Source organism: Orcinus orca, chromosome 20 (genome assembly GCF_937001465.1).
Source record: "Orcinus orca chromosome 20, mOrcOrc1.1, whole genome shotgun sequence".
Lineage (NCBI taxonomy): Eukaryota > Metazoa > Chordata > Mammalia > Artiodactyla > Delphinidae > Orcinus > Orcinus orca.
In genome coordinates this window covers 46,323,486-46,343,879 of record NC_064578.1, presented here as the reverse complement: position 1 = coordinate 46,343,879, position 20,394 = coordinate 46,323,486, and the positions used below count along the sequence as shown (strand labels likewise).

Below are 20,394 nucleotides of genomic sequence, written 5' to 3'. Positions count from 1 at the left end.
AGAGCCATGATGATGACCTGGGAGGTCAGGGATTTCTCACCTACCAACAAGCCTAGAACCCACATTTCTTAGTGCCATTGCTGGGTAGGCCTCCTCAGACACCTGATATCTGTTCCCGTTCCAGGTCTCCCTCCTGCTGTGCACCCATCGCTGGAGACTCACCAGCACTGTTGGCCTCCGACTCCAGCAGGTGAATGTCATTGCAGTCCGCCAGTGAATGCTCCAGGCAGAGCTGTAGGAAGCGGGCCTGGGTGCGGGTGACCCGCTTCAGAAGTGACAGCAGGGCCACTGTCTGTTCACACTCATTCCAGCCCTTGAACCAGCCAGCGAGGATGCCCACCTGGTCTCGGAACATCATGGTGCCAGGCCTGGGGCCAGGGTGGGGGGGACGGCGGTGGCAAGGGCCAGCGCCGTCACATGGTCTCGGCTGCGGGCTCCTGTTACCTCTCCCCTGAGGGCCAGGGCTTGAGGATGTTCCCTGGCGTGGTGGCAATGGGTGGTGCAGGGAGGAGGACACCTGCTCACATCGGGGGAGGTCTTGGTCTAGCCACTCCTCTCCAGGCTCCTGGAAAAGGAAGCAAGGTCGTCAGAGAGAATGAAGGGGCTGGAACTGGCCTGGTGAGTGTGGGCTGAAGGGGTAAGGAGGCCTCATGCCTTCCTCTTTCAAGGTACCTACCCTGCTGAGCTCCTGGGAGAAAGATGAAGCTAACCAGATACTAAACCAACTCTCCCTCCAATCTCCAGATCCAGAGAAAAGGCTTGATTGGGACTCAGAGACCCAGACAAAGGAGAAGATGCTGCCCCTCAGGTCTGGCTGTCACAGGGCCAAAGGAAGTGGATTTAAAGCACAGAGTAAGTTGGCAAGATATTCTAGATGGGAAATAGGAGACAATGCACACTGTGGCAAAATATCTGAATTAATGGAGACCTGGCCCCAGGTGACATGACTAAGCAGACGTGTGATGCTGAGCACATGCCCTTTCCTTGCTGGTCTCTGGTCACCTCCTTCAGGGGGCTGGGCAGAGTGACTGCTCGCCTGCTAAAAGGACCCTATGGACTCTTTGTATTATTTCAAGCTAAGACCCACAAGGCTAGGATATAGGTGGGTGGTGACCCTGGTGGAGATCTCAGGTATGTGGATAGCTAACTGATCAGTAACTGGGTGCCTAAGGGTAGGGGCAGAGGTCCTTTTCAAAGATCTCCAACATGCTGGGGGGAATCTCATCTGTTCCAACCCAGCTCTCCTACTCTGATCTCTAAGATCCCACCTATCCCTGTTCTGAAGTGAATCTCTCCCTTCTTCTTCATTCCCTTGAAGGTTACTCCTGACCCAGGTCCTCTGGGTTGGGATGTCCCCTTGGCTCCCAGACATGGCAGCTTGTCACTCAGACTCCTAAGAGCCAAGAGGATACCAACCTGAGAAGGCGACACATCAGATGTTAAAAACTCCCAAGCAAGAAAGTGTCCAAATTCCTTTTGCAGGCAGGAACTACACAGGAGCTGTGTCAACTGGGCAGACAACAGGCCTATTCTTCAGTTGACTGGTTTCTGGACACTACTCTTAAGGCTTTTTCTAAGTGTCTCCTGCTCCAGGTCTCCACTCACATTTCCCCTCTGCCTCTCTTGCAACCAGTGCTCTTGGCTCCATCCCCAAACCATTTGGCTCCATCTCCCTCTGGCTGCCAAGAGGACTGAGAACTCCATACAAAGACCCATTGAACCTGCTGGGCTAGGTTTTAGGGAGCTATTGCCATCTCCCTGAATGTCTACGCTCCTGCTGAGGAAGGCTGTGAGGTACAACTGACAATGGCTGTGACTCACCTCAATAGATCCTCAGTGGGACAGTTGAACAGAGCAAACTGGTCTGGCTGTCAATCCCTTTGGATATAAGAAACAAGAGAAAGTGTGTGAGGGGGGGGGAATGAAACCTTGCTCCCCCAGCTAAACAAGCCTCCCAGAAATCTTTTCAAAAGACATATCAAATGTTGCCTCCCTGGCTTAAAATCCTCCAATGACTTCCTACCGTATTTAAATAAAATGCCTACAGGGCTCCCTGCAAGACTCTGGTGGCCCCTCCACCCTCCCTGTGTACCAAGCTCTTGTTCACTTGGACCCATCCATGGCTTCCCCCAGACCTATGCATGGCTGGCTTCTACTCGTCACTCAGGTCTCAGCTCAATGTCATTTCCTCAGAGAGATCTTCCCTGACCATCCAATCTAAGGAGTTTCTCTCTGTCACTCTATTAATGCTATTTCATTTATTCTATATAATTTGGCACCCTCAGATATCATATTTTTGTTTGTTGTTTCTCTCCTCCCAACAAATGCAAGCTATATAGTTGCGCAGTGCCCAGGACAGTGACTAGGACTTAGAAGGTGCTCAATATATATTTATTGAATGAATAAATGAAAGTGAGCATGGAAGCCACACTTGGGACTTCTACAGCCCCTGGGGAGAAGGTGATAGAAGGAATGGCCCAAAGGATGGTAAAGGGATTTGGAAACCTTGCCCTAAGAGAAAAATTTGAAGGCACTGGGGAAATTTCCCCTGGGGAAGAGAAGACTCAGGAAGAATGGCATAACTGACTTCAAATACCTGAAGGGGTAGCACACAGAAGAAGAATTAGATTTGTTTATTTACTCCAGAGGAGAAAAAAGGTAGATGGCTCTAAGTGAGAGGCACTTAGATATGGGAAATGTTGAAATTCAAGAAAATTCAGTTCTAGTCTTGCCCCAGCCACTCTGTCACTTTAATCTTTGAGCTAGTCTGCTTCCCTTCTCTAGAATGTGTGAGATAAGGAGCGAGACTGACATTTGTCAGACATGACAAATGTGTTTTACCTCACAGGCTAACTCCAATCGATTGGTAGTGGCTGCCCGGAACACTGCAGTGAGAAGGGTCCTGAAGAAATGAAGCAATGGCAATATCCATCACTGGAGAATGACTAATAAATTGGAGCACACCTCATATAAGGGGATGTTAGATAGTAATTAAAAATATGCTTGATCTTGATAGCAGCATACAAACAATATATTTAGATCTAAGTACAGTGTTTGATCTTTAACTACGAAGATGGAGGGATGTCCATAAGTACATAGTAATATGTACAATCATGCCATTTTTGTAAAATGAAAAAAAAAGAGCCATATACAAAAGCCCTTATATATCTCATATGTCAATGTCTATGTATGTATGTAGAAAAATGTGCATGCTGTTCATATTGGTTACCTTGAGAGAAGGAGGAATTATTAACACTCTCTTTATATAACTTTGTACTATTTCACTAGTTGCAAATGAACATACATTACTTTTGTAATTTTTAAAGATAAATTTAATTTAAAAAAATTAAGGCTGCATTTTACTTTCTGGCTCAGTGAGAAAGAGTAATGTGATTGATTATCAATGTTTGCCCTGGATACGGGATGGATGAGTGGTAGCTCATGTGCCTGAAAAAAATCAGTTTCCCTTCCCAGCTCCAGCATTTTGTGGCTTTCAGTCCCAAGGAGACAGCAGCTGCCTCAACATAAGGAAGAATTTTAAAATAATGTATCTGTCCAAGAACGGAACTGGCTGCCATATGAGGAGGTAATAAGCTCCCTGGCTGCTGGAAGTGGTCAAGCAGAGGCTGGATGAATATCCCTTGGGAGTGGGAGGGATTCCTTCACTGGGTGGCAACTCATAAGATAGAAGGACATGTTACTATTTCAGAGGGAACAACTGTGATGGGAGGTTTGCTATGCCAACAGCGTTTACGGCAAAAAGATGACCAAATCCACAAACAGACCAAAGTTGTGCACACTCTTTCCTATAAACACTTTTACTGGGTTGTTACTTTTCCCAAGCAACAGCACTGTGCCCCCCAACAGCACTGTGCCCCCCAAATAAACTGCTGACTGAACATTAATCTAGTTTCTTCCCCTGAGCCAAATGCTAGAAGCAAAGCCTTGGGACACAGCAGGATCTCAAACATGATGCTTACAAGGCCAGGTTTTGAATGGAGCAGGCTGGTGAGGACTACGGTGAGCTGGAAAGCACACACCCTGTCTAAAGGGAGAAGTTACTATTTAGCTCTAATCAACTGCTGCCATGTAGGAATTTGGGTCCAGTATTGTTAGATCTTAGATTATTATATACTTTTTTTAAAGAGGAGCCAGAAATCTGGATTTTAAAATAAAATCCCCCTATTTTTAAATGTTGGAAAATAATTCATATTAAAAGAGCAACAATGAACCACTATACAGAACAAACAAAGCCTGGGGCCTGCAGTCCTTAGACCAGATAGACACAAACTGTGATAAGACCAAAAGTCCGATAACTATCCCTCTCAAGGGCCTAGAGAAGGTCCTACACGTTTAAGCCACCCCACTGCTCAGGAAACATGATTGGCAGAGAGGATCTAGTGCCCAAGTATGGCTTGGACAGTCCTCAGGAAACACTGGGGCTTTAGGTAACAGTCATGTTTAAGAATAAACTATTAGGGGAGGGACAAATTAGGAGTTTGGGATTAGCAGATACGAACTACTATATACAAAACAGATAAAACAACAAGGTCCTACTGTATAGCACAGGGAACTATATTATCTTGTAATAAACCCTAATGGAAAAGAATATGAAAAAGAATACACACACACACACACACACACACACACACACACACTTAACTGATTCACTTTGCTGTACACCAGAAATTAACACAACATTGTAAATCAACTATACTTCAATAAAAATCATCCCTAAAGGAAGTGTTCCTATGTTTTGGACAGGAGAATGCTGGGTGTTTGGTCTGGATGGTGACTGGAAAGGAGAACTGCATGGCTTTCTTCCATCAAAAAGCCAGAGGCCCCCAGCTACCTCCTCTCCTGCGTGCTTGGCAACAGTGAGAAAGGAAGACTTGGCTTGGTGAGACTGGCCAGGGAAGAGGCATCAGCCCTGACTATTTGAAGACATCTTACTGTGGTAGCAAATTACTATGATACATTCTGGTGGATTTGTCTGCCAAACATCCATGCCCATCTTCTGGTACCAGGCCCCTAAATTCCCTTTGGAGAATTAACTGTCTTTCTTGGATCTAGGAGCATACATGGAGTAAAGCCTGGCCAAGGAAAGGCCTCCCTGGACTTTTGCTGGAAATATTGGGGAAAAGAAGTTCTTGGTTAGGGTTGCTCAGATTATACAACATCTCCTGATATTCCTGGTTGCCACTTCTGCTACCTCACAGTGAGGGCCTACCTCAGAATGAAGCCAATACAGATGAAAGCAGAGTCAAAAGAGGGGAGAAAAAGAGAGACCTGTTCACATCATTTGAAGACCTGTCTCCAGTTAGCCTGAAGCCCCCCATCCCACCTCCCCATCCCAGACTTTTCAGTTACATGGTCCAATAAATTCCTTTTGTGTTGAGGTCAGTTTGAGCTGGGTTTCTACCACTTAAAGTTTCAACTTTAAGCCTTGACTGCTCCCATACAAGAGAATTCACCACTGCTCTAGTCTCCATCCTTATGTGACCAAAAATGACTCCCTGCCTTTGAGAAAAGACACTAGAGGGGAACCCCTATGGTAAAGTCTTTCAAATAGTCCAACAATATGGCTGCCATACTTGGTCTCTAAGAGACCAAGTAACCTTCTTGAGAAGCATCTTCTAACCCTGGAGGGTGGGAAATGGAGTCAAAAGTTGGCTAAGAGGTTCCAGGAAAAACTGTCCACTGGACTCTTTCTTTGGCCCCAGTGAAAAACAGCCCACATACAGGAGGCGCCTCTGGAGGTCAGTTCTCCTCATCCACAAGCAGCACTGTGGAGTGAGACCTGGCTGAACCAGAGCTCTCCTACTGATACCAACTTGCTGTGCTGACCTTTGGCAAGTAACTCAGTTTCTTCCTCAGTGAAGCTTGTTGTAAGAATGAAAGAATATATATAAAAACACCTAGCATGATGCTTCAAATGTCTTCACATCATATATTATTGTATCATGTGCCAGGCCTTATGCTAATAGCTTTCCATGGATGAGCTCATCTGATCTCAAAAACTATAACTACAAATATATATATGTATATAATAGTATTCTCATTTTACAGATGAAGACACTGAGACACAGAGGTCAAGCCACTTACCCAAGACTGCACACAGCTAAGCTGAGATTTTTAAGGCCAAGCAGTCTGCTTCTTCCTGCAAATAATGCTACAGCGTATTTATTTATATTTAATTATATAAACTTATAAATATATATATGTTTATAAGTTTATACATATACATATATTTGTAAGTTTATATATTATATATTTATATATATTTATAAGTTCCCTTCCACTGCCTAGAAAGCTGGACCAAGCTGGACCAAAGCATACACCCTTTAACGCCAACATCTCTGGACAAATAACGGGAGGGTCCTATTAGCCTTCCCACCTAACCCTAGCCTTTCTACAGCATCCACATAGGCCTTGGAGGAGCTTGTTCATTTCATGAGTAAAGTAATAGGCTAGTTACCTAAGGTTAACTCACTATCCCAACTTGAGAAGAACAGGAGAATGTCAGAAGCCAAGGGACCCCAACTTCTCTCTTATGAAAACCAACCATTATTTTCAGAAACTCGTGAAATATGTATACAAAATATGCATATTACTGCCTCAGCCAAGAATGAGGCTCTTGTATGAATGGTCCTGGAGAAGGGAAGGAGAGGAGGGGAGAAGCCAGGCAGGGCCTCCTGGAAGATAACAGAGCCTGGGGAGCTCTGGGAAACCTGCATAATTTGGGGCAAATGATTTTACCTTGCAGTGTCTGTTTTCTCATCTGTAAAATGGGTTTAATAATAGTACCTACTCTCATAGTGTTGTGAGGCATAAATACCCTCACAGACTTGTTACCTAGTATCATCATCCTGGATTCCTCTTTCTCTAATCCCATCATTAACTCCTGTTTTCTCAACATGGAACATGTATATCTGTATCTCCATTTTTACTACCACCACCATATTCAATTCATCATCCTTTCTCATCTGGACAAATGTATTGCCTCCTGCTTCCATTCTTGCCCCTGTTTTCCTTGCAGAAACCAGTGAATTTTCTTTACAAACAACCAAACAAACAAATCATGTCACTGTCTTGCTTTAAAAATCCTCTAATAGGGACTTCCCTGGTGGCGCAGTGGTTAAGAATCTGCCTGCCAATGCAGCTGACACGGGTTCGATCCCTAGTCCGGGAAGATCCCACATGCCGCGGAGCAACTAAGCCCGTGTGTCACAACTACTGAGCCTGCACCCTGGAGCCTGCGAGCCACAACTACTGAAGCCCGTGAGCCTAGAGCCTGTGCTCTGCAACAAGAGAAGCCACTGCACGAGAAGCCCGCGCACCGCAACGAAGAGTAGCCCCCACTCGCCGCAACTAGAGAAAGCCCGCGCACAGCAACAGACCCAACGCAGCCAAAAAAAAAAAAAAAAAAATCCTCTAATAGCTTCGCAATGCTCTTATGTGAAAATGTAAACTCCTTACCATAGCCCACAAGGCCCCACATGATCTGGCCTCTGTCAACCACTCCAAGCCCTTGCCCCTTCTGCTTCACTTATGCTTCAGCCACGAGCTCCTTGATGTTCCTTGAACACATCTCAGGGGTTTTGCACTGGCTGACCCCTCTACCCGAAATGTTCTTCCCCAGATCATCACATGGCTGGTTCCTTCTCATCAATCAGATCTGGGTTCATGTGTGCCCCAATCTTCCTCATCTCCCCAGTAGGAAGGAGTCTTTGGTCTGATATCGTCGTCAAAAACTGTTTCTTCAAAGGCTGCAGCTCTTCCGGAAACACCTAGACTGTAAGATCCACGAGGGAAAGGAAGACTGTGGCTGTATTATTCACGGCTACATTTTCAATTCCTAGAATAGTACCTGGCACATAACAGACCCTCAGTAAGCATCTGTGAAAAATTTCCCCACCTTGCAGCAGTCCTTTCTCCACATGTAACTATGCTTAGATTAGAATGCCCAGCTCTTAGATCTTCCCACAACTGGTGCCTTCTCATCTTTCAGGTTATCAGGCTCAACTGTCACCTCCTCAGAGGCCAATTCTGACCATCCTGTGTACAGTGGCCAACCTCCCACCCCCTTCACACTGTTTTAATTCCTTCATAGCACATATCACTATCTGATTTCTTTTGTTTATGTATCTTCCCTCCATCAGAATATAAGACCCAAGAGCTCTAAGACCTTGACTGTTTCATTCACTGCTGTATCTCCAGTACCTAGAAAAGTGCTTTCATAAATTGTTTAATTGCTGGAGACGTTTGAGATGTGCACACTCTACACTGCTGTTCTGTTACTTGCCCTCGACCAGACTCTATTCAACAAATTTACCCTAAAACAAACAAAACAAAACTCTACGCACAGTAATCTGCTTAACCTTCTTCTAAAGTTCTGAGTCCTAGAAACCCAAAGCTGAGGTAAGGAACTGAACATGAGTACTCCTGGATTCCACTACCCCAAGGCTATAACCAAACCAGGCCAGTCATCTCATTCCTGTTTCTCCCAGTGAGATCCCAAAGGAAGGTCTGGTGGGGTGAGACCAACCATAAACTCTCTGGATCCAAACGACCATAGAGAAGAGAATGATTGGGGCTGGGGAACAGTGAAGAGGGGGACTACCATCAACCCTCAGAAAGGTCATGGGATGGAATCACAGTCCTGTCTGGTTTAGCAAGTAAGAGAGTCTCTAAGAGCGCCGCTCACCTAAACATGTCTCAAAGGATCTTCTGTCACCATTTCACACTTATTCAGAGAGGAAACTGTTTTCAAACTGGGGCTCTCAGGAAAGAGTTCTCTTTCCAGTGAGACTGCTAAGAAGGTGGGGTTTAAGCCTACAGTTGCTGAGGGTCATCTTTGTCGTCACAAAGCAGAAACCAGTTGAGGATGAAGCTAAGTCAGTGGAGAAATGGGGAGAGATTACTAGGAAGACTGAACTCCTGGATGCAGGTAGGTCTGGAGCCATCCTAGTTCTGGACTTTTCAGTAACATGAGCCAATTAATTCTCTTTATTTTTATTAAACCAGTTTGAGCTAACATACTGTCACCTATATCTTAGAGTCTTGGTTGATATGAACTTTTTTTTTTTTTTTTGCTAAAACTGAGCACTTATATACAAGGCATTGTTCTAAATACTTTATACATATTAAGTTATTTAATCCTTATAATAGTTCTATGAAGTAAGATACCATTATTACCTTCATTTTTCAACTCTGGAAACTAAGGACCAGAGAAGTTCAATAACTTGTCCTAGGTCACAAAACAGGGGGTAAGCAATGATGTGGGATGCAAATCCTGTCTGGCCCCAGAGTCTGCATACTTGATCACTACACTACAATGCCCCATTGCACCCAACCCTATCTGAACAGAAAATCCAACTCTCTGACCCCAGACACTATCATCCCGGGACGGACAGAGCCCAGAGACCTTCTATTTGTGCCACCTGTCCTCAATTTCATCCTTTGTAAAATGAGGATAATCACAGTTTACCTACCTCATAGAGTTCCTGTGAATATGAGATGAGACAATACATGTGAAGCACTTAAACAGTGACTGGCAGATAATAATTACTCAATAAACAGTGGTCATTAACATTATTACTCTGTGGGTCACTAAAGTGCATCTGGCAAATACAATGCAGATGGAAGAGATCTGTTTTCTTTCACCTCTGTCCTTTAGGTGAAGAGAAGAGATGCCATGGGTTAGAGATGAAGAGTCTTTCTTGTCTTTAACCCACTGCATAACCTGCATCCTCTGCCTGGAAAGCCACTCATCCTTGTCCCAACTCTTGTGGAACAGCACCCAGAACAAGTACCACTTCTTCTATGAAGTCTCTCCAGATAGAGGGTGCCTTCTCTCACTGCCAAATTTCCACAGTATATAATTTGTACCTCACGTTCTGTCCCGTGTACCTGCCCAACCTCTCTACTGTACTGTGAGCTCCCTGAAGGCCAGCCCCAGTATTTACCTCGTGATCTGTTTATTCTTCTCAAACTTAGAGAGAAACAAAAACCCTTGGAGAAAGTTGAGAGCCCTGTGGAGGCCCCAAACCTACAAAGGCTGAGGAGGGCTGAGAAGCCAACTAGGATGGGGTGAGGCAGATCCCCAGGAATAGGACGTGGGGTAGCTAAGAATCAGGAAACAGCACAAAGAAAAGTTCCAGATGAGAGAGGGTGGGGAAGGCAGCCTCTCCTAGGAGGAGTGGCAAAAGGAGCTGGGTAGAGAGAATAAAAGAGGTGAGAGGAGAGGAGGGGGGGGGATAAGATGTGTTGAACCTGGATGGGGAGTGAGAGTAAGGAACTCAGAGATTTCTGACCAAATGCAGGAAGAGCTGCCCATGAGCCAATGATTCCTCATAACTTACAGAGGGAAGGATCCCAGCTTGTGGGATTCAGAAAAGAACAAGTTACATCCTGGTACTTTCCAAACTCCCAGGTCAGTGAGGGTGAGTGGACAAGTACATGAAAAACTACAAGGAAGAAGATGAGCGGTGCTCTAAGAAGTACAATGGAAGGCTCTGGGCAGTAAGACACAGAGAATGAAAAGACTGGAAGGTGCCTTAAGGCAAGGGTGCCTATGTGGAGAATAGATGAGGATTAGATAAGGATAAGAGATGGACACGTGTGTTCAAGAAGGGAGCAACTTGAAGCAGAAGCACAGAAAGGGGATGGTATGGAGGGGTGGAGGGGAAGCCAGAAGGAGAAAATGCTGAGGAAGATCTGAAAGGGAACCATTCAAAGACGGAATATGAAGTAATTGCTCAGAGGGTGGGGTAACCTTGTGGAGAAACCAGAAACGTTTCAAAGAGGGTAAGGAATCTTCTGGAGGGTAGGTACTTCACAAAGGGGACTCCCAGGAAAATGGGGGTGGACAGTAGGGCACAGAGGCATATGCTGAGATATCTTTCAGGGGGGCTTTCTGTGGGGAAAGGGAAATCCTCTTAGAGGGCAGTGGTTCTCAAACTTGAGCATGCATCAGAATCACCAGGAAGGTTCCTAAAAACAGCTGGGCCCTACTCCTAGGTTTTCTGATTCAGCAGGTCTGGGTTGGGACCTAAGAATTTGCATTTCTAACAAGTTCTCAGGTGATGCTGATGTTGCTGGTCCAGGGACAACACTTTGAGAACCACTACTACAGGGGGAGGGATTCTTTTGTGAGGAGGCCCTCAAAGTGGAAAAAGGAAGGAGAAGGCTTCAGAGAGGAAAATCAGGGGAGTCTTCAAGGAGAGTCTAAGGAGAGTGGGAATTCCCTGGCGGTTCAGTGGTTAGGACTCCATGCTCTCAATGCTGAGGGCCTGGGTTCAATCCCTGGTCAGGGAACTAAAATCCCACAAGCCTTGCAGTGCAGCCAAAAAAATAAAAACCTTAAAAAAAAAAAAGAGTCTAAGGAAGGTGTTAAGGGTCTCTCCATCTCTCTGAAGGGAAGATCTAAAGGGAGGAGGGGTCTATGAAGATAGAACCTAAGAAAAATGGTCTGAGAGAAAGATCTCTGAGAGTTGGGATTTCAAGAGGTGAGGGTATCTCTTGAGGATCTGTTTAATAAAAGGGGACATAGAGACTCTTGAGAGGAGGAGTCTGCAGGATGCTGGGGGCCTATGGTGGGATAATGGGGGAAGGAGGCTCAGATCTGAGAAGGATCTCTAAGTTGATTGCAGAAGAAAGAATGGAGGAGATGAGAGGGTGTAAATGGGGGTTCTAAAAGGGGTATATCTGATAGGGCCCTGAATAAGGTTTCTTGGGGATGTCAGAGGGAGAACCTGAGAGAGAGTGTTCTGAGGAAGTCTTACAAAGTGCTGGAGTTGCTGATGCACAGCAATTTTGGAGAAAATTCTCTAAAGGGAGTCTGTGGAGGTGTGGTCTTCTGTGAGAGATCTTAGATTTACTGGAGCAGGATGACAGAGGCCTTTTTAGGAACAGCTCTCAAAGAGCTCAGATGAGAAACTCTGAGTAAAGGTCTCAATAGGATATACGGGGAAGGTGGGTCTTGGGGTGGGGGAATATGGGAACATCAGAGTAGAGGGTTTTTCAAAAAACAATTCTGGGACTTTCTAAGAAGAGGAGCCGGTTGGTGCTGGGGGTCTTCTACAGGTGGTTCTAGAGGATTTGAGGGAAGCTGTGAGGGTGAGTTCAGGGAGGGAACTATCTAGGAAAAGTCTCTTAGTAAGGCAGGAGGTCTCTAAGTGCTGATTCAAGGGTCTCTGTGCTGGAAGGGTCTCTGGGAGGGATTTCAAGGGCATATCTCAGAGGGCTCAAGGAGGTGGCTGGGGTCTCTGTGAAGACAGGAGGAGGTCTTGAAAAGCTGCATCTCAGAGGGGTCGTGAAGAGAGGGTCTTAGGGTTTACAGGGCTTGTGAGGAGGAAAGTTCATCTGAAAGTAGGTCTAGAAGGAGAGATTTTGAAAGGGGGATTCGAAGAGCGATTCTAGAAAATATCAGAGAGAAACTATGAGGAAACGTTTTGGAATCCTGAGGAAGCAATTTCTGTAACATTTTGTGTGGGTTACTAGGAGATTTGGGATACATAAAAAGGGTTTTGGAAGAGACTTTTGGAATGTGGAAGAAGAGTTCTCCAGAGATTTCAGGGAATCTCTGGAGAAGATTTCTAGGATAAGTGAGGAGGGTCTCAGGGGAAGATTTCTGGGGTATCTGAGGGTGATCTCTAGGGCATTTCAGGGTGGTGAGATTTGAGAAGCATGAGGAGGTCTTTGAGAGAGATTTTTGGGACCTGTGGGAGAGGCCAAAGGGATGACTTTCGGGATATGTCAAGGGGGAGTGTATATGGGAGATGGATTGGTGGCGGCGGGGGTGGGGGGCGCTCCAAGTGAGTTTTGAGGATCCGAGGCCATTTCAGAGAGTCTCTGAGGAAGATTTTCAGGGGACATCAGGGGCATTCTGGAGGATTCCAAGGGGAGGGGCTCTGAGATTTGGGGGCTATGAGTGGAAAATCTCCAAGGCGATTTCTGGTATGGGGGTAGGTGGGAGGGAAAATTCTTGGGATGTGTGAGAAGGAAGTCTGGGGGAGACTGTTGGGATGTGCGAAGCAGGTCGCTGGGGGAGATTTCTGGAATGTACAGGGTCTGGAGGGGATTTCGGGGAATCTCTGATCTGAAGGAGATTTTTAGGGCTTACGAGGGAGGTTCCTGGAGAAGATATCTGACACATATCGTTGGAATATGAGGAGTGGCCCCGGGGAAATATTTCTGGACGGAGGAGGTTCGGGGATCTGGGACCAGACGGGGGTTCTCTGAGGAAGATATTTGAGGCGTAGGACGGGGTCTGGAGCAGACGTGGAAATATCAGGGGTGGCCTCTCGGGAAGCCTTTCGCACCGCGGAAAGGTACAGAGGGCTTCGGGCGGATTCGGGGGGTCTGTGGGCGTGCCCTCCAGGGAGGTGTCCGACGTACACCTGGGGGGGGTCACGAGATAGGCTGCTGCCAGGCCCCCCGGCCACCCCGAGGAGCAAGAATTTCGGAGAGAAGCTCGAGAAGCGGCCTGTGAGGGCGACTCGGGGGATGGGTGTGGGAGATCCTCTCGAGGGTCGGGACCCCGGAGGCCCGCGCTCCGCGCCCGCCGCCTCCCAGGGTCCCTGAGGGGGCGGGGCCGCCCGCGGCCTGGGGCGCCCTGAGGTGAGCCCCGCGCGCTCCGACCCGCCGCCGCCCCGCGTCCGCCCGACCCTGCCCACCACTCACCGCCTCGGCCTCCGCCGCCGCCGCCGCCCGGGCCTCCTCAGGCCTCCGCCACTGCCGTCGCCCCCTCTCCGGCCCGCGAGCTCCCCTCCCTCCTCCCTCACTGACCACCGCCGCCGCCGCCACCGCCGCCGTCGCGCTGCGTCACCGCGCCGTGCGTCACCGCCCCTGGCCCCGCCCCGACGGGACTGCCGCGCGCCGGCATTAGCTGACGCCGCGGAGAGGAACGGTACGCCCGCCAACGGGCTGCGAGGGCAGCCCGAAGGGCGGGAGGTGTGCGCGGAGAAAGGCGGGGTCCCAGCGGAGAAGGGGGCCGCGGGGGTTGAACGAGGCCCACGAGGCCCGCCCCCCGCTCAGTGGGATTGGCCTGCTGCGCGGCTGACGGGCAGTCAGCCCGGCGGGCGGGGCAGGGGCGGGGCGCGCGCGGCGTTGCCACGGGCAACGGGCCCTGCGGAGCCCGGCGGAGCCTGGGATTGGGCCTCCCGGCCTGCAGGGGACAGTCTCGCGCGCGTCTACCTCAGCGGCCTCGAGCTAAGTCACAATTCCTGATTCTGGCGTTCAAGGCCCGGCTGTGCGACCCGCCTGCACGCTCCGCTCTAGGCCTGGGCCCCGCCACCACCTGACTGTCTAGGTTGCGAGTAACCGCTCCGGCTGCTGGAGTCTCAGCTTTCCCACCGCAACCGTCTGTGAACCTGTTGCTGCTTCTCTCAGATAGGAATTGAAAGAGAGGAAGCATTTAAAAGTGCCGGGCAGGGCTACCCTGGTGGCGCAGTGGTTAAGAATCCGCCTGCCAATGCAGGGGGCAATGGTTCGAGCCCTGGTCCGGGAGCAGCTAAGCCCGTGTGCTACAACTACTGAGCCTGCGCTCTAGAGCCCACGTGCCACAACTACTGAGCCAGCGTGCTACAACTACTGAAGCCCCCACGCCTAGAACCTGTGCTGCACAACAAGAGAAGCCACCGCAGTGAGAAGCCCGCGCCCTGCAACGGAAGACCCAATGCAGGCAAAAATAAATAAATAAATAAATAAAATTAAAAAAAATTGTTGATAAAGCGGTGGGCGCAAAGCCTTCAATAAGTGGGAGTTGTTGCTCTGACTGTTGTAATCTATTCATTCCGCACACTGTCCTGGATCAGCGTGAACTAATCAGAGCGGGGCGCTCACTCAGAAGGCTGTCAGGTGACAGAGGCGTGGTTGTTAGAGGAACCCAAAGAAAGGCAGTCGGAGTGGAACATAGAGTTCACCGCGGCCAAAAGTTTGGCCACTTGAGAGAGTTTGGATTCGTCCCGAGGACGCTGAGGAGCCATGGAAGGGCTTCAAGCCAAGGAGAGTCAGTGGGGGTTTGCAAAGATGTCTCTGGCTTTTATATGGAAGATGGATTGGAGGAAATAGAACTGGAGCTGAGAGTCCAGGGAGGCAGCTGGGGTAGGAGAGGGGCGTTTGCACCAGGGTGGGACTGTGGGGAGGGGAGGAGGAGTGGGTGGCAGGGCTGGATGCCCAGGAGGCCCGGGGAACCTGCTCTGGGACTGGGTGGCCGCAGAGGGGTAGGGAGGGAGAAGTTCAAGATGAGGCCCTCTGGCTAGAAGGTTGGGGGGATTGGGGGCTTCCCTGAGAAGGAGACCCAGAGGAGAAACAGGTTAGGAAGATGCTGAGCCCAGTGTGTGCCACCCAGCATGAGGATTTAGGCGGCTCCACACCCCTGGGGCTGGGGCTTAAGAGAAAAATTGGGGCTGGAAACCAAGATCTGAGGGTGATCAAAGATGGTAATTGAAGCTGTGGGAGTTAGTGACCTAGTGTGCGGTGGGTATGAAGGATGAATGGAGACAAGGACTGGACAGAACCTTGAGAAGAGGAGACGTATAAGGTTTGAGCAAAGGAATTGACACTCTCAACAAAGATTGAGAAGGAACAGCCAGAGAGAGAGAGGAGGAAGAAAACCAGGAAAACATGGCATCTCAGACGCTGTGAGGAAAGGCCATTTTATTAAAAAAATTTTTTAATTAAAAAAATTTTATTTATTTTTGGCTGCGTTGGGTCTTTGTTTCTGCTAGCGGGCTTTCTCTAGTTGTGGCGAGCGCGGGCTACTCTTCGTTGCAGGGCGCGAGCTTCTCATTGTAGTGGCTTCTCTTGTGGAGCACGGGCTCTAGGTGCGCAGGCTTCAGTAGTCGTGGCACAAGGGCTCAGTAGTTGTGGCTTGCGGGTTCTAGAGCGCAGGCTCAGTAGTTGTGGCACACGGGCTTAGTTGCTCCGCAGCATGTGGGGATCTTCCCGGACCAGGGTTCGAACCCGTGTCCCCTGCATTGGCAGGTGGATTCTTAACCACGGCGCCACCAGGGAAGCCTGGAAAGGCCATTTTAAAACAGAGTGGGGGGGGGATATCACAAACCCTAAGCATTACCCCCTCCATTTAAGCAACCACTTTCACACCATATAGAATGGTTGTGCTCTAAGGGTGCTGGTTCATTTATTCATTCAATAAGACTTCTTGAGTACCTAAAATGTGCCAGGCACTACCCGAAGTGCTAAAAATTCAGCAATGAACGAGGCAGACAAAAATCCCTCTCTTCATGAGGCTTACCTTCTAGTTGGGGGGGACAGAAACAAATAAATACAATGTAACTTGGTAATAAGTTCTATGGAGAAAACTTATAAGGGGATTGAGAGATGGGGCTGGCACTGTTTTAGATGGGGAAAAGCACCTTTGATCAGGGGACATTTGAACAGAAATCTGAAGGAGTGAAGGGGTGAACCATGAAGGAAGGAGGGTTCCAGAAAGAGGAGCCAGCAAGTGACAGGATCATTCACAGAACCAGAAAGGGGCTAGTGTGGGTGGAGAGGAGTGAGCAAAGAGGAGAGTATTGAAAGACAAGGTCCAAGAAGTAATGGAGGAGGGGTCGTGGCAGATGATTTAGAGTTTTTAAGGCCACTATAAGGACTTTTGCTTTCACCCAAATAATAGTGGAGCCATGAGAGGGTTTTTGAGAGGGCAGGCATGTCATCTGGCTTGGTTTTCTTTTTTGGCCATGCCGTGCAGCATGCGGGATCTTAGTTCCCCTGACCAGGGATCGAACCTGTGACCCCGCAGTGGAAGCACAGAGTCCTAACCACTGGACAGCCAGGGAGTTCCTGGCTTGGGTTGTTTTAGGATGTCTCTGACGGTCCTATGAAGAACAGAGTGTTGAGAGGCGGGCAGGAGCAGAGAAACAGTGAGGAGGCTGCTGTGAGATTTCAGGCAGAAGAATATGGGCTGTGGAGGGGAGCAGTGGACCAGTTCTGGTTATATTTTGAAGTTCAGAGCTGACAATTTCTGAGGTACGTTGTCAGAGGAAACAGACGGGTCAAGGATGACTCTTAAGACATGCAGATGGATATGTCACACTGGCATTTGGATATAAGAGCCTAGAGTTCAGGGAGAGGCCCAGCTGGAGAAATAATTAAGGTATCCCCTTTGAAAACCAAGAAGCTGTTGCTATCAGGAAGACAGGAAGATGGATGGAAAAGAGAAGGGGACCAAGGACTGACCCCTGGGACACCTGACTGTTAAAAGGAGGCTGACATATGATCCTGCAATCGCACTTCTAAGCACATATCTAGAGAAAACTGTAATTCGAGAAGATACATGCACTGCGATGTTCCTTGCAGCACTATTTACAATAGCCAAGACATGGAAACAACCTAAATGTCCATCGACAAATGAATGGATGGACCTAGAGATTATCATACTAAGTCAGAAAGAGTAAGACAAATACCATATGTTATCACTTATATGAGCAATCTAAAATGTGACACAAATGAACTTATCTACGAAGCAGAAACAGACTCGCAGACATAGAGAACACACTTGTGGTTGGAGGGGTGTGGGAGGGGATGGATTGGGAGTTTGGGGGTAGCAGATGCAAACTATTATACATAGAATGGATAAACAACAAGTTCCTACTGTATAGCGCAGGGAACTATATTCAATATCCTGTGATAAACCAAAATGGAAAAGAATATGTAAAAAAAGTATGTACGTGTATAACGGAATCACTTTGCTGTACAGCAGAAATTAACACAACATCGTAAATCAACTATACTTCAATAAAATTTAAAAAAAAAAAAGAAGGTCTGGGGCTTCCCTGGTGGCGCAGTGGTTGAGAGTCTGCCTGCCGATGCAGGGGACACGGGTTCGTGCCCCGGTCCGGGAAGATCCCACATGCCGCGGAGCGGCTGGGCCCGTGAGCCATGGCCACTGAGCCTGTGCGTCCGGAGCCTGTGCTCCGCAGCGGGAGAGGTCACAGCAGTGAGAGGCCCGCGTACCGCAAAAAAAAAAAAAAAAAAAAGAAGGTCTGAGCAGGCACAGCCAGAAGAGCCAGAGGAAAACCAGGCCAGGGTGGTGTCCTGGAAGCCAAGTGAAGAAAGTGTTTTGGGCATGGGGAGTGATGGATGGTGTCAGATGTGGCTGACAGGGCACAGCAGATGAAGACTGAGAATTGACCATTAGGTCCAGCACCACAGATGTCCTTGGTGGCCCCGACAAGTGTATGTCATTGGAGAGAGACAGGAGTGAGTCTGCTGGGAGAGAGTTGAAGAGTGAAATGGGAGGAGAAATTGGAGGCAGTGAGTGTGGACAGTTCTTTCAAGAAGTTTTGCTGAAAAGGGAAGGAAATGAATGGGCAGTGGCTCGACGGGAGACAGGGTTTTTAGTTTTTAAGATGGAAGACATAACACGGCGTGTACGCTGAGGGAAAGATCCAGTAGAGGTGAAGACATTGATGATGCAGGGAGGAGAGCAGCTGCAGCAATGCCCTTGAGGAGGTGAGAGAGGGTGGGATCTGCCCACTGCTATGGAGGGAAGTCAGTACAGTGGGCCAGACATCGTGGGGCTGGATCCTTTAACAATTCTCTATTGTTTGCTTATATTTTCTCACGGAAATGCACAGGTTTCTGATCAATCACTTCCCTTTTGTTTCTCCTTTATATGACAATTAGGACATTATATTGATTTGGGGGAGAACTTATGTGTATAACTATGTTGCGTTATCTAGGAATTTCATTTCAGGATGGGAACTTGGGGGGGGCAATACAAAATGCTCTTAATAAAAAAGGAGGTATTGGTCTGATAGGATGGAACACCATTGTTGTAGCGCCATCATAAGGCCCATGAGGTTGAATAATAGCAGGAAAAAATTCATCATTACTTGGGTGCTGTGGAATCTTCTCTCTATTCTCCATTTCCCCATCAACCTAATAAGTGGCAGTTTGACCAGCAAACATCTCTAAGTTCCCCCTTTCAGCTCTGGAATTAAAATATTCCAGATTGGGTGGGTGGGAATCCAGGAAGGCTTCCTGGAGGAGGAGCTAAAGAGCTCATTATTCCATTATCAAAAAATCTACAAATAATAAATGCTAGAGAGGGTGTGGAGAAAAGGGAACCCTCCTACACTGTTGGTGGGAATGTAAATTGGTACAACCATTATGGAGAAGAGTATGGAGGTTCCTTAAAAAACTAAATATAGAACTACCATATGATCCAGCAATCCCTGTGCATATATCCAAAGAAAAACATAATTCAAAAAGATACATGCACCCCAGGGACTTCCCTGGTGGTGCAGTGGTTAAGAATTCGCTTGCCAATGCAAGGGACACAGGTTTGAGCCCTGGTCTGGGAAGATCCCACATGCCACAGAGCAACTAAGACTGTGCCACAACTACTGAGCCCACGTGCCACAACTACTGAAGCCCACGTGCCTAGAGCCTGTGCTCTGCAACAAGAGAAGCCACCGCAGTGAGAAGCCCATGCACTGCAACGAAGAGTAACCCCCACTCGCTGCAACTAGAGAAAGCCCGTGCACAGCAATGAAGACCCAACGCAGCCTAAAATAAATAAATTAATTTTTTGAAAAAAGATACATGCACCCCAATGTTCATTGCAGCACTATTTACAATAGCCAAGTCATTGAAGCAACCTCATGTCCATTGACAGACAAGTGGGTAAAAAAGATGTGGTACATACATACAATGGAATATTAATAAGCCATAAAAAAGAACAAAATAATGTCATTTGCAGCAGCATGGATGGACCTACAGATTGTCATACTGAGTGAAGTAAGTCAGACAGAGAAAGACAAATATATGTCACTTATAGGTGGAATCTAAAAACAATGGTACAAATGACCTTATTTACAAAACAGAAATAGAGTCACAGATGTAGAAAACAAACTTAGGGTTACCAGTGAGCAAAAGGAGGGGAAGGGATAAACTGGGAAATTGGGATTGACATATATACACTACTATACATAAAATAGATAAGTAATAAGGATCTACTGTAAAGCACAGGGAACTCTATTGAATACTCTGTAATGACCTATACGGGAAAAGAATCTAAAAAAGAGTGGATATATGTATGTGTATATGTTTGCTATACACCTGAAACTAACACAACATTGTAAATCAACTATACTCCAATACAAATTAAAAAAATAATCAAGCTCATCATTACCTACTGTGTATTGAGTGTGTCCACCATGCTGGGAGATATGTGAAACTATTTTATCCTCATAACAATCCTGAATCAGAGGCGTGAAGTTACTTAGCTAGGGCCACACAGTAAGGCAGCATTCGAACCTGGTCTGGGTGACTGCAAAGCCTGGGAGGTTCCAGCAGATGAGGGGAAGGAAAGAGGGGGAGGAGTCATCTGTGACAGTTGTCCCAGAATGGGCATAAACAGGA

At 47.6% G+C, this 20,394-nt stretch overlaps 1 protein-coding gene across 7 annotated transcripts in view; it reads right to left on the bottom strand.

The window, feature by feature from the left end:
* SAMD4B (sterile alpha motif domain containing 4B) overlaps window positions 1-14,082 on the bottom strand; it is a 37,090-nt gene extending 23,008 nt beyond the window's left edge. For 2 of the 7 annotated variants that reach the window (XM_049702730.1, XM_033430977.2), the window contains exons 1-3: window positions 13,687-14,082; window positions 1,822-1,878; window positions 163-565 (exon numbers count right to left, since the gene is read on the bottom strand). In XM_049702730.1, coding sequence (XP_049558687.1) covers window positions 163-358 — 196 coding nt within the window. In that variant the 5' untranslated portion in view covers window positions 359-565; window positions 1,822-1,878; window positions 13,687-14,082. Of the gene's footprint in view, window positions 1-162; window positions 566-1,821; window positions 1,879-2,841; window positions 2,866-6,105; window positions 6,129-7,479; window positions 7,796-8,707; window positions 9,116-13,686 lie in introns of those variants that run through there. The other 5 variants (XM_033430974.2, XM_033430975.2, XM_049702728.1 and 2 more) reach the window with 5 other exon arrangements.
* Window positions 14,083-20,394: the final 6,312 nt, after the last annotated feature.